Source organism: Eremothecium sinecaudum, chromosome VII (genome assembly GCF_001548555.1).
Source record: "Eremothecium sinecaudum strain ATCC 58844 chromosome VII, complete sequence".
Taxonomy (NCBI): Eukaryota; Fungi; Ascomycota; class Saccharomycetes; order Saccharomycetales; family Saccharomycetaceae; genus Eremothecium; species Eremothecium sinecaudum.
This window is the reverse complement of record NC_030898.1, coordinates 468,744-495,190: the sequence shown is the minus strand read 5'-3', so window position 1 is coordinate 495,190 and position 26,447 is coordinate 468,744. Positions and strand designations below refer to the sequence as shown.

The window sequence follows — 26,447 nt, the reverse complement described above, 5'->3', positions numbered from 1 at the left end:
ATGGACCTGTACCATATGACAACAAATCGTTCATGTAACGCAAATCTTTCGCATTTTGTTTGAAACGCATAACATAAATTCTGAAACAAGTAAAATTATTATTTAAGACGATGTCTAAACAAAGACTGTCGCGTATATAACATTAGATAGATTAATGACGCCAATATTGTGGTATTACATACAATTGTAATTTATCAATTAAGAAATCCCTTCTTCTTTTTTCTGTTTAGGAAGGTGGATCTACCCGACCTCTTTTTACACGTCGATACCTATACGTAAGTTTAAAAAGGTGAAAGAATTAATTAAACTAAGGATTCATTTAATTACTGTTTACCATCCATCGGTTGTAAAGATTTTCATTCAGCTGATTTGCGATTGTTGAATGTTGTTAAAGCACTATCGGCTAGTGGTTATCTCAGTTACATATTAAACCTATAAGGAAGTCTGTTTACCATAAACAGCTGTTCCCATCATAGAAAGATCGTTTTTGGTTTTGAACTCTCTATTGACTCTAAAAGTTGTAGGGTTATTGCAGCGGGTGCTGTTTACATTCAATAGGCGTTATTATCTTGTCGAAATTCCCTGTTGTACCTATTGCGGATACTACTGTTTGAGTGAAATTGTGGTCATATCGATAATTTGGATGTTAGGGGGAACATTTGGGCTAAAATCTGATCGTTCACAAGGGAAGGTGTATGTGCCTCGCTCTCAGTCGACAAGTGATTTGTTTCAGATTCCAGAAGTCGTTGGTCAGGATTGGGGTAAAAGACGGCGCCTAACCATTAAAAAAAGTACTAGTACTGGCAATTTGAATAGCCACGTCCGGCGTTCTATAAGTGAGCTTCAATTGACCCCTTACCAACTTCAGCGGACGCAAATGAAGCAGAAATTCCAGTTTCCTAATGGCGAGAGCTTTACTCCAAGGTCTCAATTGATGCGGCCAAGAGATCAGTATTCTATGTACTCGAATACGGTAGTGATTGATGAAAGGTCAGATCAACGTCGTGCTTATAGTTTAAGCAAGATATATCGGATGAAGGAATCTCAAAGTCTTCCTTCAGTCACGAATGGGGGGAGTCAGCTTGCTGTCGATTCTGGTACCGCTTTGCCGCCTATGGTAACCCACGCTACTGCTCCTGCGATGTTATCGAGTGCCACAGAATATGAAATCTCGCAGGACCGAAATAGGTGGCCACGCAGGTCCAGTAGCTTATATAGCAGAAGCAGATCTACTACTGCTGCCGCTGCCGCTGCTGCTGCACTTTCAGCTACCCATGCAATGGGTGACGAAAGTAGCAGTGACGCAGACGCTAAAAAAGATTATGGCAAAGTGGAAACTAAAATAAAGCGTAACGACTCAGTTAGGTCTACAGGTTTTGCCTCTGTGACGGGAGGGCAGGTTTCTCTTCCGAAGTCGCCACTTGTTTCAACAGGGACTGCGACTTCAAGTGTCGGTTCACAGCAGAGCACGATGACTCGGTCTAATTTATCCACTTCTGGAACTACCACCAGTGAACACAGTGAAATTACGACAAAGGTCCCATTGCTAATAGCTCCAACAGTGGTTCAAATTGATGAACAACCGGGTTTATCTGCCAATCCACCGTCGGCTTCAGAAATCGTTGAACCATCGGGGAAAATACCGGTTGATAACAAAGGCAGTGAACAGATCCAACTTAAACGAACAAGGTCGAAGCTTGGTTCTCTCCTCAAGAAGTTCATTCCACCTTTGAAGAGGAAGAAACGTGCTTTGGACTCAAATTTATCAAATGATGCTAATGCTGGGGAAGGGATTGAAATCAAAAATAATTCTCCTACGCAGACAATTTTGGACTCGAATGGATTAGGCGATGATATATCAGTACCTTCTGCCGAAAAAACGGACAACGGGTTGTTCGACATAGATCTAGTATTTGATTCGTTGTTGCTAAAAAATGGTGGTGAAGAGACACCGGTTACTACTAACAATAAAATTCTCACTGGCACAGTTTCCAATGAAGCTGACAAGGAAACAGTCAAAGAGGAACAGAATGAGGAAAGAAGAAATTCCATAACGTATGAAATAGACTACGATTTGATTCACGATTTTTCAAAGCTGGGGCACTACATAAATACTGGCGTTGGTGGAAATAACATGGATGATCAAGTTTCAAGCTTAACACCCCCACCAAGATCCAATCGTAGACCAATTGGCAAAGGTGCGCAGCTATTTCGTGGCTCCGAAGAAAGAATTACGCTAGATAAAGACCATACTCAGGAAGACAGAATTTTAAACAATTTACAAGTCAATTGGAAGACAGTTCATATTAATGTTACTATGCCCCGTCAAAACTGTTCCTCTACGAGTTCAATTAGCATCTCTTCGCCCACAGATTCTGCAACATCTGAAAAATCCGATAAATCTCATAAAAGGCTAGAATTTGCCGATGATATATATGTCAATGACACATATTCCCATTTGGAATATAGAAGAAGCGATAAAAACTTCCTAAAAGAAAGAAGGCAATTGATGATGTCAATCAAAGGATTATCATTCGTGCACTCAGTGAAAGCTGAGCTGAATGAATATAAGAAATACGAAATGCAAGTACATCCAGAGAGTAAGCAAAATACCCAACTATTTACATAGATATAACGTGTTACGCGAAAACAACTACATAATTCAACCTTCTGTGAAATGATGTTAAGCCTTATACATTTTTCGAGAATGCTAGATATTTTAAATTCTTTGTGCAGGCTACAAACTCAAATAATTGGTTATTGGAGTGTTGTGATTTCAATTTATTTTAATTTGGAAGTTTAAGTGCGCTTTGAGTCTTACATTAAGAAGAAAAAAAAATAAAGTTAAAAATATACAAAGAAACATTAATTAGTATATTTCTTGACTACGCCAATAACCTCATCATGGGTATCTTTTAACATCTGTACACGACGCTCAATATATTCACACACAGCATCATAGCTTCCGAATTCGCTGCCCAGTTTATTGCGCAAGTAATCAAACTCGATTCTGTCCTCGTCACAAATATATTCCTGGAGCGTCTCATAGGTGAAATACTCAAAATCAAAGTTATTAATAAGCTTTAAACTTTTAAACGATCTAAAGTTCTTACCAGTGTCATCAATAGGTACATCTGACTTCAGAATGTCGCTTGGAACGAGTTCATGTAAACTCGAATGAATGAACATAATATCTATCCTTTCCTCATCTGGAGGTTCCATGTAAGCTTTAACGAAGTGTTTCTCAAAACTATAGTTCGGTTTGAGTTCCATTAATTTATTTTTATTCTTCTTAGATCCATGTTTGTGTTTTACCTCCTTTTTGGCATTCCGCCACCGTTCGTAGTCTTGTCTGAAATTGCGATGTAGTAAAATGCTTTTGTAGTCCTGCTTTTTCTCAGCCTCATAGGTAGGGAGGGTTTTTACTTGGTAGTAAGGTTGCATTAATGCATGTGCTGCTAGAATATACGTTTCCTTATGCGCTTCGCTATTAGACTTTTGTGAGAACATTTCATAAAACCAATCATTACCATATATGTTATAGTATAGTGACAACAGTAGAGTTTTGAGGTGCGTATTCTTATTAACTATTAGCTGCCCTGAAGCTGTGGAATAATTGGGAACTGTTCCAGCTAGGTCATGGAATGGAACTTCTTTTTTGTTAAATTGTTCTATATCATCGCTCTCCATATCCGTGTACATATATGGAGGATTCACATCATCGGAATAATACCTTATTCTTTTGGTGAAATCCACAGATATGCCTGCCATTTCATAAAAAGAGGGCGAGGTCGTTCTAGTTGAAATATCTGGCCATAGGACTAGACCATTTTCTTTGTACGCCTTACTATTGAACACTTGGTCCAGGTCCTTCAGAGGAATATTGCCAGCCTCAATGAATAAGACCTCTTTAAAACTACTAACTAACAGAGCTATAGCATTAGCTTGTTGGGGTTCAATTTTTTCTTTTGAATCGCCAAATATTGGTTTTTCATCAATGCAGATTGCATTCATAGATTTGATACGTTTGCAGAATTGATCATCCCTTCCTTCATAACTGGGAATAAAAACCTCCACCGGCAGAGTAGTGCCCCTTTCCCTCAATGTCTTTATCATAGTAAATGCCAAAATACTACGACTAGAACCACCAACAGTAACGATACCTTTCCCTCTAGGAAATAATCGCTTAAAAGCAGACTCAGATGGCTTCAAATGAGATGAAATAAAGCTAATGAATCCTGAATGCTGTATTTTTAGTTCTGCCATAAGTTGTTCCGGCACATTAAAACAATTGTATAAATTCTCATAGGACTGAACTTTACTATCTTTACCGTCATGTGAACTTAAATGGTAAATCTCACAAAGAGCCTCTGATTTAAAGATCGAGGGATCTTCAGGACGATCTAACGGTCTGTATCGCTTCAAACCCTCTAAAACCTTCACATAGTATGGATCATTTCCGTTTCCTAACCAGGTACTTGTTACAACGATTTCATTTGCACTATTAAATACTGATTCAAAACCCGATTGAATTCTTGATGAAAAGTGACGATTCCCATCGTTACTTGGATGTACTGAAAGGAGGAAAGTACAGACAAAAAAGAATATTGTCCCCAAAACCATAACTTGTTTCTTTCTTAGCTTCACTGGCATCATTAATTCATTAATTTAACCCAATACTAGCGCGAATATATACATTAAGTAGTACTTTTAATACACAGATTAAAGTAAATTAGAGGTTGAAAAGTAAAATAGTACGATAAATGCATAGTCAGTTAATAACATGGCGATGAGTTAATGTTCTTCTATGGTAATAGTGATAAGATAACGCTGAATGACATTCATGAACCGTTGAAATTAAACCTTGTAAAACTTCCGCGTGACTGATGATTAACGGTGTTGTGTATTGTGTTGAAGTAATATCCGTACAAGTCCGATATAGTGTAACGGCTATCACACCACGCTTTCACCGTGGAGACCCGGGTTCGACTCCCGGTATCGGAGAATTTCATCTGTTCACAACAGTCACAAGTTAATAACTCGAATATGTATATAGTTGTCCTTTGTTATTTCTTCACTTGAGGTGAAGAGTTGTTCATTTTTACTTCCAGGTCGTCTGTATTGTAGATTTCTCTTTTTGGAAAGAGCGTAAGAAGTCATCTTAAAGGGGATTGAAGCACAGCTACTACCAAGTCGGTTATAAAACGTTACTTGACCATGGAGTCTGCGAGAACGTTCTATAAAACTATACTCAAGTCTACAGATCCCTTTGCACTGTCGTTGCATCTATCAGGAAAAGCAGTTCCAATTGTGTTCTACATTTTGGGATCATGGTTTCTTTCATTTACAGCTCAATTCATAGTTATAACGCTTTTAATAGCACTGGATTTCTACATCACGAAGAATATTTGCGGCAGGAGACTTGTTCAACTACGTTGGTGGTATGATGCGGATTCTAATCTAGAAACTTCACCTTTCAGTTTCGAGTCATATAAGCAATACCCTCAGTATCAAGGCCCTGGTGTAAATCCAATAGACTCCAGGCTATTTTGGTGGTCCTGCTATGTTACGCCAGTCGTATGGGGAATATTTGGGTTATTATGTCTTCTACGGTTTCAATTCATATACCTACTACTGACAATACTAGCGTGTGGGTTAACTGGTTACAATGCTTACGGTTTTCATTGCTGTGATAAATGGGATCCTCAAGCGAAAAGCAGTAAATCGGGATCGCTCACAGATATGTTATCCAGTAACTTCGATGGAATTCAGAAACTTGCCAGATTTAGGTCTTTATTTAATTTATAAATAGTCACTAATGTACAAATGAGCAGGAAAAATGATTACCTTCGCTTGTATATACATGGTTTCAACAGCCACTTACCTTCAGGCGTACTAGTTCTCTTCTTCTCCAATTCTTCCTTTTCTGTCTCAACTTCGATGAACTTCTGCCTTCTTTCCAGTTTAGCCTTTCTTTCCTCAAGGATTTCCTTGGGTGGCTTAAAGAATTCAAACCTTGTGAACATTTTGTTCTGGTCATCTGTAGTTTTGTGGAAAAAACCATTCAACTTAAGTGCATTAACAAATTCATCACCATTATCGCTAAAACGAGACTTGATTTCGGCTATCCATAGCTCACCTCGGGGCGCTAAGATCCTGTAAGCCTCTTTAATAAAATCTAAGAAATTGGTTCCCATTAACGCAAGACAGAAAACCACTATAGTGCACGAATTATCCGGCAGTGGGACATTTTTGATATCAGCAACAGTTATTCTATCATTGGCTTTTTTAAGGTCAAAGCTATGCACCTCCCAGTTCTTTTTGTACTTGGTTCTCTTATTATGATTCTTGAACATCTCGTTGACATGTAATGCTAAAGTAGCCTCCCCACAACCCATGTCGGCAAGAACAATCTTCTTATCTTTAAGACCTGGCAAACCACCAGGTGCATTAACTGGCTTCATAGCTCTGGCTTTTATTTGTTGGACAAAAACATCGACTGGATTTTCTGGCCAAGATTGAACCTGGGACCTAAAACCCTCGTGGTATTCGTCAAAAAGAGCTGGTTGTTCTTTCATTAACTTAAGTGCATCATTAGAACTAATGGTGTAGAGCTGCTCATTAATCCACCGGAACCTGGATCCTGAAAGTTTAGCTAACATTTTCTGCTGGAGAGGAGTTAAAGGCGGTTTTTTGGTGTTGGGAGTTACCTTCTTATTACTTGAAGATGGTTCTGATTCCTGATCATGTGGACGTTTCTTTGTAGCAGAATCAGATTTTATCTTCTGAGTTGTGACCTCTTCTATGTCCTTCTTTGGTTCCTTTATGTCTTTCTTTGATTCTTCTATTTCTTCCTTTGATTTTGCATCCTTTAGCTTGTTGTTCTTTCTTGCCTTTCTATCATTCTTCTTTATATTCAATTTTTTATTTGCACTATGAAATAACACCTGCTTGGAATCTAAATCCCATCCCTCAACCTGAAATAATCCCATATTGATGATACTGTTGAGTTTATTCTATTAGTGTCAGTAAGTCATCTCATCTCACAGTATTTAGAAAGGTTTTTCAAAATTTTAAATTCTTTACACCTCGTTAAAAACGGTGTCAGCATTAACAAAATAGGATTCATACTGACAGAAAAAGAATGTTAAAACCTGATCGTGTAGTCCTGCATACTCTCAGATCTCGGTGCTATTGTAATTTAGCCTTAGTAGTATATATTCCGGCGCTGGTGTCTCCATAAACCAGTCGCTTATTTTTACATTCGATTTTGATAAATAATGTCGAAGTATCGCTTTTACTAGCATTAAGATGAACTTCTTTGTAAGGTTTCCAAGACCTGACCTATCTCTTACATGCTTGTAAAAAACCTTTCCTGATGCCAATTGCAGCTTGGTCCACGTTCCAATCCTACTTGTGATGAATTCCTTTAATTTCTTAAGTTTCACTATAAGGTGTTTCTGCTCACCAGCAATACCGATAATTCCCATCGATTCAAAATACACTATAGAGGTATCATATAGTTCCATTTTAATTTCCTTGATCGTCTTAGTCTTTCCTGAACTGTTGTAGAAACGCACAGTGGCTATTGCCTCCAGAATTTGAGATAAGACCATCGCATTCTCGTAAGGTTCATAGTATGGTATCTGGGGCACATCGATATTTTCCAAAAACCACTCGATCAAATATATTTTGTACTGGTTTAATGTATATCTTACCTGGATATTGGGCTGTGAATAGGTCTTTAGTTGTTGATACTTGAAACCAGGATCGTTTTCCGTCTCAGCTCTAGAATCTGCACTACTTATACGCTCACTATAACCGCTATCGCACCGATATGGACTTGAAATTTGCCATTCACTCACAGCATCACTAATTAAGTCCACTTCTGAGCATTCTGAAAGAGAACTGCTTTCATATTGATTTGTTGATGTATAAAACCTGTTCACAACTATTATATCCAGCTCCCATAGGCGATGCAGTTCTTCCCTACACAAAGTAGTTATTTCCCAGAATTGAACCTCATCTCGAAGACTTGGAACGACAGTGATTTTATCAGCCATAATTGTGTATGAGGCTCCAGTAACCGTTATCGTATTTGCCAATTCCAAATAACCGGTAACCGCCACAGTAAATCCATATAATCCTTCACGTAATGCACATATGGAGCCATCATTCACCATTTGGCACCATATTGTCCCTGTACAATCATCTATCCTCAGCAACAGAATCTCCTCCCCATCTTTCCTGCGCGAACTACTTCCTATTACGCAGCCTACTATCTTCACCTTATTAACAGGATTGTTTAGAAACCATAATGTTAGATAGGGACCACAGTTTGATTGATGATTATAGTACTTATATAGCTTAATCGATATCGCCAAGCAAGACTCTATGTCTTTGATGAAAACATTGATAGTCTTATTGTAATATTGGGACAATGGAAGCAGTCTAGGATGAAAATAGGGCACAACGAGATCTCGCTCAACCGGGAACTTAACTCCAGCAATGTTCCTTAGCCTCTCATAGTGGATAATATGATCGGTATGATCGTCCATCACCACGCTCACCTTTTCGGGTTTTATTCATAGTTGTTTTACAGATCAAACTTCATGCGGGTCTTACGGTTATACATAAAGCAGACCAGAAAGGCCCATAACAAATAAAAATGGCTCTAAACACATGCAGAAGGAATTACTACACATTAGAGTAATTTTAACGCCTGATATGACTATTTTATAAAGTTATACCCTTCTCTAAGATGAAGATGTAGAGGCCAACAGCTCCAGAAGAACCAGATAAGCGAAATCGATGCATTATAAGCTTCAACAATAAACTACATAACCATGGAGACGTTATTGAGTCAGAATGTGGACCCAGAAAGTAGACTGTCTTATTAATATGCCAGTTTTAATTACTTGATGCCTTTTATTACAAACTTTCAATACGGAGATATTAAAAAATAAAATTCATTATAAATTGGCCCTAATAAAATAACTACTAAGTGTAGCAAAATCTAAGGAACAAGAGGGTAATTTTGACTAGCTGGACACTGTAGTGTTTAATAAAGGCGACGTTAATCACAACTGCTTTTATTTTCGCCTGCTGTTGGGTATATTTGCATTTATTTGCTGTTTAACCTACTACATTCGATTAAAATGGGCCTTTCCATCGAACAAAAATATAATATATGTCTAATGGCGGAAAAACATCCGAGATGGACTCAACTGGAATTAGCACGTTGGGCGTATGAAGCATATCAGTTACCTAAATGCCCTTCTCAGGGAACTGTATCTCGTCTGTTAGCAAAGAAATCAGTATTTATGAATACTCGAGGATATGAAAAGGATGCTAACAGATTACGAAAACCAAATAATATGCTAGTTCGCCGAATATTGCAGGAATGGATTTCTCAATCTATATGGAATGGCATTCCAGTGATGCCTCCCATTATTCAAGATACTGCACAATCAATATGGCATCGTATTCCACCAGAGATGCGTGAAGGTAATGGTTCATTTAGTTATAAGTGGATTTCGCACTTATTATCAACTATGGATATTAGTATGGATGCAGAGCTGCGGAAACCACCTAAAGTCTGGACTTTTGAAGAGCGCTCTGCTTTGAAGGAGTTCTTATCGCAGCTACCAGCAGATGACCTCTTTACCCTTGATGAGACATTTTTGGCTTATAACTTACCGTTATGCTTCGATCAATATGAGAAATCAGATGTTAGAAAGCGTATGGAAGTTGTTACTGTTATGCTTTGTGCCAATGTGACAGGGAGTGAGAAGATGATGCCACTTGTTGTCGGAAAGTATGAAAACTATATAAATTTTAGGAACTACTTTCCAGATGAGGGCAGTAATTATTCAGCTGGTAATAAAAGGCCAGCTTCGCATAGTGGCTATAGCAGCGGTACAGGAGATAGCACAATTAGTGCTCAACGTACTATGCATTCGGGTTCGCGCCTGGGGGAACAGATGGCTAAGAAATTTGGTTTGACATACTACAGTAACAGGAAGTCTTGGCTGACAAGTAATTTGTTCCATGATTGGCTAAGCGCATGGGACAAGAGACTGGTGGCAGATAATCGTAAGATCTGGATAATATTGGATGATTCGTGTTCGCACAGAATTATTAATTTACATCTGAAGAACATTCAATTAATTTTTACCTCTGCAAGTTCTAGGTTTCTTCCCTTTAACTGGGGGGTCTTAGATGAGTTTAAAACTGGATATAGAATCCAGCAATACAAGGCTTTAATAGACCTGCAGGAGAATCTCGCAAAGAAGAATGGTGGAATCAAACCCCTTCTCTCTTATGAACAATCCATGTTAACAATGTCTAATGCATTCAAATTTATTAAAGTCGCCTGGGAAGCTATACCAACTGATACTATCAAAGCCAATTGGAAATCATCGGGTATATTACCTAACAACTCTATTAGACTAAACGAATCTGTTAGTATGGCATTTAAGAAGAATGAGGCTCTGGAGTCGAAACTAAATTTACTATGCCAGCGATATTTTTGTTTGAAAAAGTGGGATTATGAGATGTTATTGGACTTAAATATTGAGAACAAGAATACTAACTTTTTAAGCTCCGAGGAGATCATCGAGAGTGCTATTGTAGACCAATGGGAACCTGATGACAATGAGTTAAGTTTTGAAGGCTCTGATAACCAACTTGATGTTACATCTCAGGCTAATGAACTCACTGACAGTCAAGAGCCATTCCATTTGGACTCGTTTGGTTCGCGCTCTCACCCTACTGTCAGAGAAGAGCAATTAGCAGAATCTGACAGCCCTCTTCAAACATACACGCAAAATCCGGAAAATGCCATGGAAAACACCTCAACTATTGATAATTCAAACGACTTGATTTCACCGAGGGGAGCAACTGTTAGCGCATTGATAGACAAAACAGATGAAATATTTGTTAGCGCTATGCAACAACAAATGATAACCCATCAATTTTTTGATGACTTATTTGATTTGGAAAACCCTATAACTGCGACAACTGCAACTAGTGGAAATACTCCATCTGCTAAAATTGTAATTAGCCGTACTCCAACACATATGTCCCATAAATCACACTCCGATTCTCAAGAAGAAAATTCACCACCATTTGGTACTATATCACATATAGATAATTCCAGTCTCCCTCATGTGCATCAGGGAATAGCATCAGTACAAACAGGAGGAACAGTGTCATCAGCACCACCATCCACTACTGTGCCCGGCGAAAATATTGATTTGGCATTACCTTCACCCACAGTTTTGTCATCTGACGATCTCAATGTTGAAGATCTTCACAGTTACTTAAACCAACTATCGACTAATACTTCTGCTTCACTGAATAGTGAAAGGTTAGTTATGTTAGCAACACTACAAACCAATGTTGATATTGCAAAGTCGATGGCAAGCATCTTGAAGCATGCAGAAATACGCGAAGTAGGATTATCTGAAAGCGCTTTAGCTGAAATGAAATCCAGCTACAATAGCTGTCTCAAGAAGATCAGGAAGGCTCGACAGTTTTTGAGTGTTGAAGATAAACGAAAAAGAGAATTAAGGCTTGAAACCCATTTATTAAATTTGCCAGAAAATAAGACCCAAGATATAATGCAAACCTCTGTTAGCCAATTACCTGTCGATGGCAACCTTTTTTTCAACACTTTCCCAAAGCATTCTAGCGATATTTCTCCATCTATGATGCGTGATACTTCACCTTCCTAGCATTATCATATTATATTTAATAATACGTTATTTTGCTACGGGCAACTAAAAACTGTAAGTATATAGAAGAAAATGATCAATTACTAGACTCCTAATAGTATTATCTGGGCTCGAATATTTAGCCCGGTTATTTCTATTCAACTTCCAGCATTAAATACTTTACCTCTACTTCTGACCTCCAAAAATTCTAAAGCAACGTCCTTTGTTTCATCATATATAATCTTTAAAACTCCCAGGTTTACCCTTTTGCTCAGCCAATTTCCTTTGGTTATATTTCTTAATATCTCTATCATTTCATCATCTATTTCTGATGTGGGAGGGATCTTCTTCATGATTTCAAGTGTTTTCTCCCCAAATTCATCACGGTACTGCAACAAACTCCGTATGAAGTTTGGTTTATCCATACTATAATTTACCAAAAAGTGCCATAGTTCAGTGTCATTACTGTCGATTACAAAAGATATTGCCAATGCAGGGTCGTTCAACTTATCTATTATTAACGATAGCGCCTTTTTGGTTTCACTAATTTTACCCCATAAATATATTAACTCTTGGTAATGGCTATCCTCTCTTTCACATACTTCAATCGCCCTTTCTATGTTGTAATTTGAATGCTTTCTTAGAAAGTTTAAAAGCTCACCAGGTTCGTATTTCGAATATAGCTCAACTAACTGTGTTTCATATGGTGCTACCATCAAAGGTTCAATTGAGGATAAAGTTTTTAAATATAGGAACAAAACAACTTTTAAGGAGGGAGACAGCACCTCCGAAATCCTATGGAGTGGGATGGAGTTCCTATTCTGTACTAGAAGTTGAATAGACTTTCCGAGAATTTCTTGTAATTTATCTAGTGGGATTTTTTCAAGGTCTTCAACTTTTCCATCATATGGCAACAATATGATGTCAACTAACTTGTCCCCGAAAGATGCCAGTATATTTTCAGTTATTAAAATTTCTAATGCTTGAGCATCATGCAATCTGATTAAATGATTAACGGCTGGTAGAAACTTCTTCTGCTCCAAATAAAGGTGGCATAAACTTCTGCAAAATATTTCGGCGGCAAATTCATCACTGTTTTGGCTCTTCTCTTCTAACAATTCCTCGAACTCGTGTACAGAATATAACTCAACTGGCCAAGTTTTAATGTAGTATAAAAAGCCTGTAAAATCCCCCTTTTCAAGATATTGCTTTAATGTATTATCATATATTGCTGGTTTCATGCGTGGAAATTCAGGAATCGATGGAGCAATAACCTCAACTTGACCCGATTTTAAAAATTGCTCTATGATTTCTTGCCAGGCATCTATCGCAGCGTATTTTAAATCAGAGTCCTCATTAGTGTTCCAGGAAATTTCACCACATATCTTATTTAGAACTTCAGCGGCTTCTTGCCAAATATCATCGTCAATTAATTGCTGAACATGCCTTAACCCCGTGTTGAACCTAGTGAACTCATCAATGATAAATTTACCTAGTTCCCAAGCCCTATAGTAAAAAGAGTTTTCCATATACCAGTTATAACTGTCCATTAGTGTTAATTCTTTTACCAAAATAGCGTCGTTCGCACTTATTAAAAAATAATCAGGCGTGTTGGTCCCAATATATTTCCCTAGATGGTAGTCATTGAGTGTCAGGTTTTGAAAGTTCTTGGATACTACCTCATCACTGTGTAGCTCCTCTCCAGTTAACATGTTAATAACTTTTAATTCTGGGGGCTCGATTTTAGATTCAAAAGCATTAACACCAAGAACCAACAACTGGTCGTCCTTGAAGGAGGCCACACCGGCTACCAAACAATCCAACTTTAGAAAGCTTTCTAACTCCACCTTTTTATCTGGCCCAGTTCTCAAACTAGATGCAGCGGACGTCAAAATAGACCCTAGCTTCAGTTGCCTATCTACCCCAGTTGTCAAAGACACTTTAAAAGTCCATATATTCCTCCCCCAACAAACTATGATGGAGTTTACCTCTGGAAAATGCACTTTAGGCCAATACAAATCTGGTCGAACAGAGCTGTCTTCAGAAAATGGGACATTTAGAAGCTTCATCTTCCCCGAAATACTGTAAAATGAAATGCCGCTATCATTCATCCAAAATATAATATCGTCTATAGTGTAAATGCCTAAAATAGGGCCCTTACCCTTATCAATCCTACTCTCAACCCTACTGCCCATCCAGTTCCTTTGAGACACTATAACTTCACCTGCCATACCACCCGAAATGAAGGTCTTTGAACTTTTATAATTGTGGTCAAGCACAACAGCGTGAACTGGACGCTTGAAATCTATCGCAATAATATCGCTTGGATCATCAATAGACCCAATTACAACTGTACCATCTATCGACGCCGTAGCAAAGTACTCCCCGTCAGTATGTATAGATAAAATCGACGACCGATGGCACTTAAATGTGCGAATTGTGTTAAAGTCAGGGTCAGTTAAATGTAGAAGCCCAGAATGCGTAGCAAATGCAAATATTCTGTCATGAAACATACAGGCAGAAATAGAATCCCTCTGAAAGAAATTTCGGGGTAACTGTGTGATACGTGTATATTTTAACATGGGCGGTTCATCATCATCTTCATCCTCCTCTGTATACTCCTCAGTTTCATCCTCCTCATCAGAATCACTTTCTGAACCGACGTCAGTACCTTCACCAAGACTTTCCACTAACCCATTTGTTTTCGAACTAGGGTCCGCTACAATTTTAGAAGCCTTAATTCCATCGTCATTACATTCGTCACTACGAGCCTCAATACCTAAATTCGCAACGCCTTTATTGTCATTTGAATTGACTACAATAATCCTAGCTGATTGATTATCACCACTGTCATTTGATATTGAAGCATCTGCTTCCTTATTTGATACCTCATCAGTAATGCTATCGCTTCCTTCTCTATTTGCCCTTTTGAAGTTTAAATTCTTAGAGCAATCACTGTCAAGACCAGCAACAAAGGTATTAGACGCTATACCATCAGCTTTATGCTCCTTGTTCATCACTTTACCTTGCTAGAGGCTACTGTTTTTAAACAGTTAATGTGCTTGTGGGCTTAATTTAAAGACTACATTTTATTTTTTCCTTTAAAACGTTTGTAAAACTTTCTAAGAACAACAACTAAAGCACCTTAGATGGGGTCCTCCAGAGTTAGAAACACATATATATAACCTTCTTGCATACTATTAAGGATGCCAAGAGCTAGAAAAGGTGCTTTGATTCAATGCGATCCTTCGATTCGCGCAATAATTGTCCAAATTGACTCCGGAACGAACGATATTATATGGGAAGAGTTAGATGACACACATATACTAGTAGACCCTGCTAAGGTGTCGTATATCAAGGAAAAATTAAACTATTGTTTATCTAAGAATATATATAATCCTCTAGAAGAAGAAGAAAACCCATGAGACGATATTTATGATAATGGATATATATGTGTGTTATATAGGTATATAATGTGTAATAGAAAAACTGTTTTACTCTGACTGGCCTGAGGATCCTTCCTGAGACTTACAAATATCACTTGCGGTGCTTTTGACGAAATCCGTGAATACATCAACGTTCATTATTTCCGATATAATTGTGTCGTCGAGTTTTCCTGCAGACACATCGCTGATGACTTTATCATAGAATTCGGAATAAGCAGTGATAATGAGTTGTTGGATTTCGCTGAAAATGTGCGTTACTACACGACTATCACTAACCATGCTGGTCAACTGGCTATAGACTCTTGGAAGTTGTTCATGAATGGCAGTAGTTAGCTTAGAATTGCCTTCAAGTATTTCATCTGCGGAGTTGTAATTAAGGTTATTCTCTATGATGTCTTTTGATGCGGATTCGGCAGAGTCCTTTACAAGGTTTCTAAATTCTATCAGCAGCTCAGACCTCGCATCGATCATATTATTCACTACCTTAGGTACAGTTTCACGTGCAAGGCTTAGGACGGATGGCGCTGACGTGCGTCGAACGGATTTACCTCTGATGGAGTGAATTAGACCACTGATACCAGAAAAGTCAAGATATGTCTCGTTACTGATGTATTGAATATCGAAGTTTTGTATTTGATCACGTAGCACCAGGAGATTACTCAGGTAGGATAACTGTATATCCAAGTTCCTTGTGCGTGTTGTTTCAGACAATAGTTGATAAGCAGACTTGAGCGAGTCGATACAATCGTGCACAATGTGGTGGGCCAAATCATCAAATACTGAGGAATTTACTAGATGGTATATCTTGGAAAGTAATGCCAATGAATAAAGCAGAGGAGGATAAATGGCTTGCATTGGGTTACTAATAATTCCAGATTCATCGACAACCTCATAAACCTTTAAAAACTCGCCCAATAGTGCGCCATCGTCTGGATCGAGCTCCTTTTTTTCTATACCATTTTTATCACGCCGATGTTTGATCACGAAAGCATCCTTATTTGGTTTGTATTTCACCACTTTTTGGTCAATGTAGGCTTGCGAACGGAAAACCAACCTGGACTGCGTATCCTGTAGCATTGGCTCAAAAAGCTTATCAAACTTTATTTTCCCGAAACGCATTTCGTACTCCAGTGAGTTATCTTCAAACTGATAGTAGCTATTGAGCAAAGTGATGGCCTCACATAAATTGGGTATTGAGCTTTCCCGCAGCACTCGCGTGCGCACTGCCTCTTGAAGCGGCTCACACACCTGCTGAAACCAATCATTAGCCCTATCCTTGCCAGTATCCTCAGGGAAAAATTTAATAAATAATTCATACTCCTTTTCACACAATTGACTAAAAAATAGAATGTTATTCTGAATAAAGTTAACTAACCTGACTTCACCGCCGTTCTTGTTTTCCTTTTCCAATTGCACAAAAATACTTGGACGCAGTAGGGCCATCCTCATGTGGAAATACCTTTCGTAGCACTCGGCAAGCATGGCATTCAATTCATCGCTATAATTATAGTTCTGTTTCCTGGTAACACGATCAACCATAATGTTAACTTGCGTATAGTGTTCTTCAGAAATGGTGGCAAACTTGTTGTACAAAAGGGCTTCCTTTGTAGTAGAGCTAGCAGAACCATTAGAAAGGATGGAGAGCTGGGACTTTAGATCATTATGCATATTATTGAGTAAATTATCCAGATAGTTAGAAATCAAACCGCATGCACGAATCACACATTGCTTGAAACGTACCTTGTAAGAATCTGCATCCTTATAGGTTGGATGAGCATCCAGAAATTCTAAAGATCTATCAATCTTAGTCAAGGTTTGCTTAAATGATTCCTTTTTGACAGAATTAGCTGATACGGAACGGTTCAGCTTACGCACTACAGGATCCAAATTTTCAAAGTAAGTTAGCTCCTCTGATAGCGTTTGATGTAGAGATTCCATTTCCTGATACTTGGTGTACACTGAATTCGTAGTGCTTTTAAAATGCCGTGCCTGGACAGAAATTTCGTTGAATTTGGAAACTAAATCACCCAATTGCTGGTTGATCTGAAAAGTTTGGTCGAGGACCTTCTGCAACTCCAAGGACTTAGTATTCAAGCACGAAAGATATTCTTCATAACAGCTATAATCATTTACTGGAAGTTTCTCATACACCACTAACGTTTTGTTTTCTTTCTTAGCAGCAGCCTTTATCGTAACCACCTTCCGTAGTTCATCCAACTTGTCACGCAGTTTTTGATCGTCGAATAACTCTGGCAATGTACCAACTGTGTTTGAATTCGCATTTGCTGCAATGTTTTGAACCAATGAATCTCTTCTTCCCCTGCCCATCGCTCAAACCTATCACTACCTAGCTATACTCCTCTTTCCCTTTAAACACTCTGGTGGCAGCTTAAAGGTAGCTCAATGACGTGAAATACGAATATCACCAGTCACGTGACCACATCAATCAACTTGAAACTAGCCCTAGAGGGGAGCGACAGCTACTGCAGTGCAATAATCATGCTTTTATTCATTTAAATCTACTTATACTGTGTTAACAGCCTATATACAGGGTTTACCGATATCACCAAACCGTCCAAACATATTGTATCTGTAATGCATACCAACCAGGAACTCACCAAATTACACAATGCACTCCAGAAGCAGGCTTACAAGTCTCTTACTGGCTTGGACTACCTCCCATTTCGGCCTTGATTTTAGCCTTCTCAGCTTCAATGTCGATCCCATACTCCTCAGCAATCTTCTTCTCAAGTCTTAGTCTCTTTTCTAATCTCTCCTTCTTCATACGTGCCAACTCCGCCTTGATCTCGTAGGGCTCCTTAGGAATCTTATTCAAAGTCTCAGGATCTGGCCAGAATCCTGGTACGTTCAGCTTCTTGTCTGTATCAGTACCTATATAATACATCACAGCGATCGGAGACAAAAGGCAGAATGAGAACCTAAAGATTTCCAACTGCGACCTGGTATATCTGGGGAGCTTGATCATCTTTATTAAGGGCACGCGATCCACTTACAGTTGTTCAACCATAGCTGTCTAACCCTATGGAACTGTAAATTTATCTTTTTTATATAAATACGTCCGGGTAACAGGGTAAATTTGCCTTGTCATTTCAATATTATCTTATTATATATTAAACCACCATCGCAGCTGTGTATAGCCAACCCACTCTTCTAACGCTTTAATTACCAGGCATTAATGTTTAAGAGATTGAAGATGGCTACTATTAACAAGATTTGTACTCATTCAGGATCTTTTCATGCTGATGAGGCGTTGGCGGTTCACATGTTGAAATTGCTCCCGGAATGCAAAAATGCAGAGGTTATAAGGTCAAGAGACCCCCAAAAGTGGGAAGAGGCGGACATAGTCGTTGATGTGGGCGGCAAATACGATGGAGTGAAGTTCTTTGATCACCACCAACGTGAGTTCAATGAGACATTCAGTAACGCATATAAGACGAAGCTTTCAAGCGCGGGTTTGGTTTACAAGCACTTTGGAAAAAATGTTATCAAGGCGGTATGTCCCGAAATCAAGCCCGAAGAGGTAGATACCATCTACGAAGAAGTGTATAAGGAGTTCATCGAGGCTTTTGACGCTAATGATAATGGTATCAGCAACTTCGACATTGAAGAGCTAGGCGTAAAACCAAAGTTCCATGATAAAAATATCTCTATACCCGGTATCATCTCCAGGATGAATCCTAACTGGAACGAAGACTGCTCGGAAGCTAAATTCGATGAGCAGTTCTTTAAAGCGTCCGCTTTCGTTGGAACGTGCTTTGAAAACGTCGTAGACAACTACTGCCGCGCGTGGCTCCCCGCTTTGGAACTCGTCAGGGAAGCCGTCAAGAACCGCGAATCCGTTGATCCTAGCGGTTCCGTAATCCTCTTGGAACGCTTTTGCCCCTGGAAACAGCACCTCTACCAAGTAGAGCGCGAGCTAGGGATCCAGGATACCATAAAATTTGTGGTCTTCAAGGATTCTGCCGGCACTTGGCGCGTCTCCACCGTCCCTGTCTCGTCTTCTTCTTTCAAGTTCAGACACGGACTACCTGAACCCTTGAGAGGCCTCAGAGACGAAGAACTTTCGGACAAGAGCAGCATCCCCGGGTGTATCTTCGTCCACGCTTCGGGTTTTATCGGTGGCGCACAAACCAAGGATGCTGTGCTGCAACTCGCAAAACAAAGTTTAGAATAGGTATCTAATGTATAATCTACTATTTATTACTACTATTTAATCAAACCACTCAGGGTTCTATAGATCCTTCAGAACTTGCCCTACTCTACCTAACCTTAATCTTCCTTTACAGTCAAAAAATTCGCCTTCCATGCTTCCGCTGAAAAAATAAAACTCAAAAAACCCAATCTTTAAATCTTCTCAACGGAAACGGACAACAACAAATAAGAAGGGGTTTTATAAAATCAGATTTACTTATAACTGATCCAAAAGAAGTATCCAAGATTACTTCGTGTTTTGTAAACATTCTGTTGGGTTATACTTGGAATTGTAAAGATTATTTTTTTGAACAGGACTTTCATTGTTCAGTTTCAGTATCAACACAAACAAGAATAGTTGGTAAAACACTAAGTTCAACTAAATTGTAACTATCAATTATAATAACCCATTATTGAATTTTCTTTCTATTAGAGCCTCTCTACGGTTGCTCTTCAGGGTTGTTAGGTACAATTACTGCTCTATTACGAGAGACTTTTTTGTTTTTTTATTTTTGTTTTTGTGTGTTATTGCAGGGTGCGTTGTGCATTGTGTACAATTTTTTAGTTCTTTGTTTTGAGCTGTTTTTTGACCTGCGTCAGCTTTGTAGTTGGGATAAGCCTTGTGTGCGATTGGAGGTTTTTTTGTTGTATTCTGTTTGATTGTAATTAGCTACTCACACGAGAGGAAAAACCCACATGCCGCTCAAATGGACATCTAGAGGCAAGAAGGCGACTGCCTCGACTGCCTCGCCGTTTTCGAAAACGGGAGGTTACAGTGGGACGAATGTGGCGGACGAGGATCGGACTGTAGGGGCCTCCCGGGGGTCTTTCTCAGCGAGTTCAAGCCCTACATCGAAGGGAAAGGTTTTGCGTCAGTCTCATTCACATGGATCGATCTACTCTGATGAGCCAACTACGAAAGGATCTCAGTTATCGCAGGGGTTGCCGGCTGCTTTAACTGTGGCCCCGGGCCCTGGACAGGGATCACAACAGCAGAGTGGACATAGGAGGCTGGAGTCTGCTGATAATGGGAAGCAGCAGGGTGCTGGATCGGATAGTGGCGCAGAAGCTAGTGCTGTAGTAAGCCAGGGCCAAACGAGATCTGTACAGGCGGGGAAGTCGTCTATGGTGCCGCAGCCGGAGACTTTGAACCCAGAGACGTATGATTCTACGGTTTTTAAGCTTGGGTGGGTGAATAAGGCTAATAGCGGACCTGCTCTGTCTGGTTCACACCGAGAAAGTAGGTATAGCCACCAGGTTAGCATGTCCATCTCGTCGTTAGGGACTGATAGACAGTCGCAGTACACTAGTGGCGTTGCATCTAATGGACAGAGTCATACGAATGCCAACTTCCGGGTGCATAAAGCGCAGTTGAAGGGGTGTGTTTTAACTTTGTACAAGTCAGGCCTTGGGAATGTGAAATTTTTTGATCCATCATTGGAACCTACTATGCATATACAATCTGGGCCACAGCGGCAAGATACGGTGGATAATAATGGAACATGCTCACAGTCACAAGTGCAGCAGTCGGGTGAATACTCGTCTCCATCGTTACCAACGGGCGAACCAATATCCTTCGATGCCATACCAAAGTTGGAATATTTAAGTGTAACATATCCACACCCTCATTTGCATTTGGACCAAGAAGGGAGAGTATTATCCGGTTCTATAGAAAGCTTATGCCATGCTGTTCTTTTTGCACCCTCCGATAGCGTAACCAAGCCAAGCGATATACTATTGCTGCTTCCGTTACTTGAGAGCTTTAATAAAACGTTAAGTTATTTTAATGCATTCCGCATGGCGTTTTCAAAACGCAAAAGTGCCACACAGACTTCTCTGAGTGGAAAATCTCAGCAATGCCTTATTAGTGCTGAATCCGATAACTTGATCACGGAGAGACTAGTTCTTGTTTTGCGGACAATTTTAGATGTTTTTTCTGGATTTCTATTGGATGACCTAACCTTCCAGTTGGTGGTGGCATTGTTGGACACTATATCTCTGCATGATGAAGATGTTTCACAGAATATGAAGCTGTTAATAGTTGAGCGACAAGCTGAACTTACGAAGTTAACTGCTTTTGCCAACGAGCCGTTGGATAGTTCTAAGTTAGATGCATTATTAAACGTTGAAAGCTTTTTAAAGTTGGACGCTGATACTATTGTCCGCCAGATTCACGGCATTAATATGAAGTTTAGTAAGTCATGGGGCCCACAGCTGGATTATTCATTATTGTACGATTCACAGTACTCCAGTAAACATGCGAAGTTAAATCCATTGCTTTTTTCAAACAATGGCAATATCCAGTACTTAGGGCGTCTACTTGTTACACATGTATTCTGCCTTGATTCTTCAGTTTCGCCTAGGAGAAGAGCAGATATTTTATCGAGATGGGTACAGTTAGGTTGTAAGTTTGAAAGACTGGGAGATATGGTATCTTGGCTAGCGATTGCTACCATAATATGTTCGATTCCAACTTTACGTTTAATTAAAACTTGGCAACACGTCCCAGATTCCTACCTCAAAATTATTTTCAAAGGATGGGTCCCTACGATTGTCCAGTTAGATAGGAGGCAAGTTTCATCAAGAACAACGAACAGTGTCTTTATATTGGCACCTCCTAACCTAAATGATAAATTCATTCGGGAAAACGTCATACCATACTTTGGAGATTTGGTTATTAGAGCAACTGATCTACCCAAAGAAACAAAGTTTAAGTATTTGGACAAGAAGATCCGCCGCACCAAAAATGCCTTTTACAAATGGCAACAAAGATTAGAACAAGAAACATTAAATCACCCAGATACTGAATCTGATTCAAAGAATAAGTTAGCAACTGGAAATTCGGAATCTGAGAACTTGGATTTTTACCAATATTGGAAGTATCATGTGGGGTTACCACCTATGAATATTGAAAATATTATGGAAATGAGTTTGAAAGTTGAGCCTCCTTCTATAAGTGAGGAATCATACTCAAGAATGATAACAGGACAGTCATATGTTGCTAGTGGTGGTTACCTACCGGTAGTATTTACATCATTATTGCCTAACTATTCTTTGTTTCCTAAGGAACTGTTAATTACCGCGGGAACTGTGAATTCGAACAAAATAGGTCAAATGCCTAAAATTTTTACCGATAATTTTAAGCAAACCCATTTTAACGATATTAAGGATATTGCTGGGTCTACAAATGTTAGTGCCCATCTAGCAAAGGATCTGTCGTCAGAGGTCCTCGACAAAATGATTGTTCTTAAACATGACATTAAGAAAGCCGAAGTAGACATTAAAACATTGAATGTGTCCCATGATGTAGTATTCAAAGTAATAAGGGAAAGTACAGAACGTGAGGCTGATTCTGAAAGCGTTTTTGTGAGTCCAAGACGCAATTCGCAAGGCTCATCGCAGCCAGATATTTCATCTATGAGTACAAAACTTGACGTCCTTGAATTTTTCAATGATTCAGATTCTTCCTCTGTAAGGCAAGACGACGTGGAATTGCACGTCGTGCTAAAATCTGCAAGTTTAGAGAAATTGTTTGATTTCCTAGTTTTGAAATCTTCGGTATTTTGTAATATTATAACTACGGAAGATATTGCAGAATACTTCTCTATTCGCAAAAAGAGTACCACTTCAGAGGAGATTAAAGAATACTTTACCATCAATAAAAAGGAAGAACCTGTCAAAGATTTTACTTTGAAAAGTTCAAATATTCGTCTTTTAGACTTCGCTGCTCTTAGCGTTGTTATGGATCACGGGCTTTTCACGGAAGTTTTTTTTAATACATACAAGAGTTTCACTACTACATTGTCCGTGTTGGAGAACCTAGCGAAAAGGTTTATTGGAGCAAAATCTTGCGTTAGTTCTATTGGCAACTTAGATAAGTTGGGAGTCAAGGAGAATGCTGCGGATTTAATTAAAGATCATGAATTAAAAGATACATCTAGGGCATCATTACTTTCTACATCGGAATATGAAAATAAAAGGTTTCCTGTCTGGGATATCAAGGTCACTAATTTTGATGTATCTCAATGGAGTTCCTTGGCCAAGATACAGATATGTGTATTGGAAGCACTTTATCATTTATTAAAAGAACATTATTCAGATTTTACGGATGATATGGCGAACAATAAGACCTTCTTGGATATTTTGAAGATCATTAACCAGGAAGTTCATGAAGAATGGGACAAGAGAATAAAGAGTTTAAAGGTTGCATCTGACGTTGACATTGAGAATGCTTATTTGTCTGAGTTAATAGAATTACAGCAGAAATTACAAGATTTGTTCAATAAAATCAAATCTGTTTATCAAAGACAACTGTACAGGCCATTGGGAGTAACAAGATCTTGCCGGAAGGTCACTGAATTGCTTGAATCTTTTCAAGCACAAAACATGTCTGCCATCATTCTAAATGGCAGTACAGATAGTGTTGACGAGATGGCACTAGAATTTCAAGCACTAAAGTATGATTCAATAGAATCTATTGTATCTTGGGTTTACCGATTGGATTCATTCATATCTGATAAACTAAAACTAGTTTCGGTGAAGGACTGGATGCAGCTCACTCATATTCTAGAGTCTTTAACAAGCGACTCATTGACTTCTTTTTTCAAGTTCCCTCTACGATCAGTAGCAGAAGAACTGGTTGCGAGTGGAAACTCCCAACTTGATGGTTTACCAATATTATCAATATTTCCATGGCTAACAAATTTGGAAGACAGTGACAATACACCAATTATTGAAAGGCTCCCCCAGAGTATTCATTTGCTATGCAAAATACACGCGTCTTTAACCCATTTCTTTATTGTTCACATTTGTCATCCCCATTTAAGCTTGGAAAGCAGAAATAACACTTTTGCGGTTATTCTACAGCTTTTGAAATTTGTTCGTGCCAAAAACTCCGCTATTAAGTTAGTACATTCGAGGCAGCCTGAGAAGGAAGTAACTTCTGAACAATCTAATCATGTTCCTTCCTTCATCGAAACCGCGCTTACTGACGCAATTGTTTCTGCCGAGTCTAGATTGTTTGAAATGTCATGGAAAGAAGCTTATCATAGAGTCGGTGGGTCTTTTAACGAGAAGGTGCCATTTATTGGCACAATTTTTAACAAGTTGGAAATTAGCGATGAAAAGCTTCTAGAGATTGAGTCAAAGCAACGAACTAAACTGAAGCTCTTCTCACCATGTCCGGGATGGCTCACATGTAGGCTATTAGAAATTATCCAGCTGATCCCGAATATGAGTGTTGAAAGTCCAAAGCTTATTAACTTTGACAAGAGAAGGTTTACTAACGACATTATTAAGAATTATAATGATATTGTTTTATCGATGGAAAAAGTTTTTGAGAAGAAAAAGGAGAAAGCAGGATATGGTTCAATTTTATTTTATGGATCTGAAGCTAGTAAGGCATTCAAAAAAGCCGTTAAAGATGCTGCAACTAATGAGGCTAGACAACTGAAGTATCAGGCAACAGGATTATTTAATGATATCTTGGTTGCAGAAGTTTATAAAGTGCAAAGAGATCAACAAAAGTTAGATGAGTTAGTGATAATGGAACGTGATTACAAAAAAACTGCCTCTTTTGTAAATTATGCCAAACAATCACTATCTTCTTCAACTATTGCCAGCACCAATTCTACAGTTTCGCAACAAAAAACCATGAATGCTCAAAACTCGAACAGTTCGCCTAATAATTCATCTTCAGGCACTAAGCAAACAAGGCATTCAGTAACGGCCAGATGTTCAGTAATTTCTGGATATCCGACCCCTGCAGCATCAGGTACTTCGTCATCTATACCTTCCTCAACGTCACACCATAGCGGGATGGGGAAAAAAATTGGTGGCTTTTTAAGAAGACCATTCTCTATTAGTGGATTTTCTACATCTCTACAGTATGCCGCAAATAATGTTATGCTCTCTGGAGTACAGACCAACGGGTCTATATCTCCATATGAGTTGCCCGAAATATCTGCGGAAATACAAGACACGAAGCCAACAATGACTATTAAGACATTCGAAATAAAGTCATGCATCAAATTAAACAACTACAGGCAGGATCCTGATATTATGCATTGTTTTAAAATAGTTATGGAGGATGGTAACCAATACACTCTTCAAAGTATCAGCGAACCTGACATGAATGAATGGATGAAAGCGATTACATTATCCAAGCGGTACTCATTCCATTCTAAGAAGTTTAAAGGTAAGACCTCAAATAAAATATTTGGCGTTCCTGTTGAAGATGTATGTGAAAGGGAAGGTACTCTAATTCCCAACATCATCATTAAGCTTTTGGATGAAATAGAATCGCGTGGATTGGATGAGGTCGGACTATACAGAGTTCCTGGTTCAGTAGGGAGCATCAATGCCCTCAAAAACGCATTTGATGAGGAAGGCGCTATCAATAACACATTCACGTTAGATGATAGCCGGTGGTTTGAAATCAATACTATTGCTGGTTGTTTTAAGTTATATCTAAGAGAATTGCCTGAATCATTGTTTCTCAATGACAAGGTGGAAGATTTCGTAGGCGTGATGGCTAAATTCAAGAGCAAAGAGATCGATCTCCCCACCTTCCAAAAGGACATAAGAGCGCTATTGAGAGTGTTACCTGTATACAATTACCACATTCTGAAACGTCTATTCTTGCATCTAAAAAAGGTTCATCAACATGTTGAAAATAATCGTATGGATGCCAGTAACTTGGCAATTGTATTCTCAATGTCATTTATTAATCAGGACGACTTAGCTAGTACCATGGGCCCCATGCTTGGTTCGTTGCAAACGTTATTGCAGTACCTTATCAAGAATCCGGAACATTATTTTGACTGAAAAATACCAATCTTTATACTAAAACCAGACCACGAAGCGTAATCTCCAACCTTCTCATTACTTTTACAGCGACTCCACAATGAAGGACTATTTATATGTTTAATAAACTCCGTATATTTTCTATGTTTCTTTTAATACTCCAATGATCGCATATTTACAAAGCAGTACGGTTACATAGAACTATTTACAAACAACATATGGCTAATATGTATCACCGCCATCTAACGGTTTAAGGATTTATTAAAGC

At 38.8% G+C, this 26,447-nt stretch overlaps 12 protein-coding genes and 1 non-coding gene across 13 annotated transcripts; 7 read left to right on the top strand and 6 right to left on the bottom strand.

The window, feature by feature from the left end:
- Window positions 1–643: 643 nt before the first annotated feature.
- Window positions 644–2,629, top strand: AW171_hschr74264 (HGL101Cp; the record flags this gene model as incomplete). Its single annotated transcript, XM_018133602.1, has 1 exon — window positions 644–2,629. The coding sequence occupies one exon, from the start codon at window positions 644–646 to the stop codon at window positions 2,627–2,629; it is 1,986 nt and encodes a 661-aa protein (XP_017989235.1).
- A 236-nt stretch (window positions 2,630–2,865) lies between these two features.
- Window positions 2,866–4,656, bottom strand: AW171_hschr74263 (alpha-mannosyltransferase; the record flags this gene model as incomplete). The annotated part of the gene is made up of 1 exon (XM_018133603.1): window positions 2,866–4,656. The coding sequence occupies one exon, from the start codon at window positions 4,654–4,656 to the stop codon at window positions 2,866–2,868; it is 1,791 nt and encodes a 596-aa protein (XP_017989234.1).
- Window positions 4,657–4,932: 276 nt separating this feature from the next.
- Window positions 4,933–5,004, top strand: AW171_hschr74262. Its single transcript has one exon. It is a non-coding gene; the product is annotated as a tRNA-Glu (tRNA).
- Window positions 5,005–5,217: 213 nt separating this feature from the next.
- On the top strand, window positions 5,218–5,808 carry TVP23 (Tvp23p; the record flags this gene model as incomplete). The annotated part of the gene is made up of 1 exon (XM_018133604.1): window positions 5,218–5,808. The coding sequence occupies one exon, from the start codon at window positions 5,218–5,220 to the stop codon at window positions 5,806–5,808; it is 591 nt and encodes a 196-aa protein (XP_017989233.1).
- Window positions 5,809–5,843: 35 nt separating this feature from the next.
- Window positions 5,844–6,992, bottom strand: RRP8 (25S rRNA (adenine645-N1)-methyltransferase; the record flags this gene model as incomplete). Its single annotated transcript, XM_018133605.1, has 1 exon — window positions 5,844–6,992. The coding sequence occupies one exon, from the start codon at window positions 6,990–6,992 to the stop codon at window positions 5,844–5,846; it is 1,149 nt and encodes a 382-aa protein (XP_017989232.1).
- Window positions 6,993–7,178: 186 nt separating this feature from the next.
- STN1 (Stn1p) lies at window positions 7,179–8,558 on the bottom strand (the record flags this gene model as incomplete). The annotated part of the gene is made up of 1 exon (XM_018133606.1): window positions 7,179–8,558. The coding sequence occupies one exon, from the start codon at window positions 8,556–8,558 to the stop codon at window positions 7,179–7,181; it is 1,380 nt and encodes a 459-aa protein (XP_017989231.1).
- Window positions 8,559–9,158: 600 nt separating this feature from the next.
- Window positions 9,159–11,738, top strand: PDC2 (Pdc2p; the record flags this gene model as incomplete). The annotated part of the gene is made up of 1 exon (XM_018133607.1): window positions 9,159–11,738. The coding sequence occupies one exon, from the start codon at window positions 9,159–9,161 to the stop codon at window positions 11,736–11,738; it is 2,580 nt and encodes an 859-aa protein (XP_017989230.1).
- A 137-nt stretch (window positions 11,739–11,875) lies between these two features.
- On the bottom strand, window positions 11,876–14,734 carry VPS41 (Vps41p; the record flags this gene model as incomplete). Its single annotated transcript, XM_018133608.1, has 1 exon — window positions 11,876–14,734. The coding sequence occupies one exon, from the start codon at window positions 14,732–14,734 to the stop codon at window positions 11,876–11,878; it is 2,859 nt and encodes a 952-aa protein (XP_017989229.1).
- Window positions 14,735–14,923: 189 nt separating this feature from the next.
- On the top strand, window positions 14,924–15,142 carry TFB5 (TFIIH complex subunit TFB5; the record flags this gene model as incomplete). The annotated part of the gene is made up of 1 exon (XM_018133609.1): window positions 14,924–15,142. One exon carries the CDS (start codon window positions 14,924–14,926, stop codon window positions 15,140–15,142), a length of 219 nt encoding a protein of 72 aa, XP_017989228.1.
- Window positions 15,143–15,211: 69 nt separating this feature from the next.
- On the bottom strand, window positions 15,212–17,491 carry COG3 (Golgi transport complex subunit COG3; the record flags this gene model as incomplete). The annotated part of the gene is made up of 1 exon (XM_018133610.1): window positions 15,212–17,491. One exon carries the CDS (start codon window positions 17,489–17,491, stop codon window positions 15,212–15,214), a length of 2,280 nt encoding a protein of 759 aa, XP_017989227.1.
- Window positions 17,492–17,822: 331 nt separating this feature from the next.
- Window positions 17,823–18,149, bottom strand: PET100 (Pet100p; the record flags this gene model as incomplete). The annotated part of the gene is made up of 1 exon (XM_018133611.1): window positions 17,823–18,149. The coding sequence occupies one exon, from the start codon at window positions 18,147–18,149 to the stop codon at window positions 17,823–17,825; it is 327 nt and encodes a 108-aa protein (XP_017989226.1).
- A 210-nt stretch (window positions 18,150–18,359) lies between these two features.
- MYG1 (Myg1p) lies at window positions 18,360–19,358 on the top strand (the record flags this gene model as incomplete). Its single annotated transcript, XM_018133612.1, has 1 exon — window positions 18,360–19,358. One exon carries the CDS (start codon window positions 18,360–18,362, stop codon window positions 19,356–19,358), a length of 999 nt encoding a protein of 332 aa, XP_017989225.1.
- Window positions 19,359–20,071: 713 nt separating this feature from the next.
- BEM2 (GTPase-activating protein BEM2) lies at window positions 20,072–26,200 on the top strand (the record flags this gene model as incomplete). The annotated part of the gene is made up of 1 exon (XM_018133613.1): window positions 20,072–26,200. The coding sequence occupies one exon, from the start codon at window positions 20,072–20,074 to the stop codon at window positions 26,198–26,200; it is 6,129 nt and encodes a 2,042-aa protein (XP_017989224.1).
- Between the last annotated feature and the right edge of the window lie 247 nt (window positions 26,201–26,447).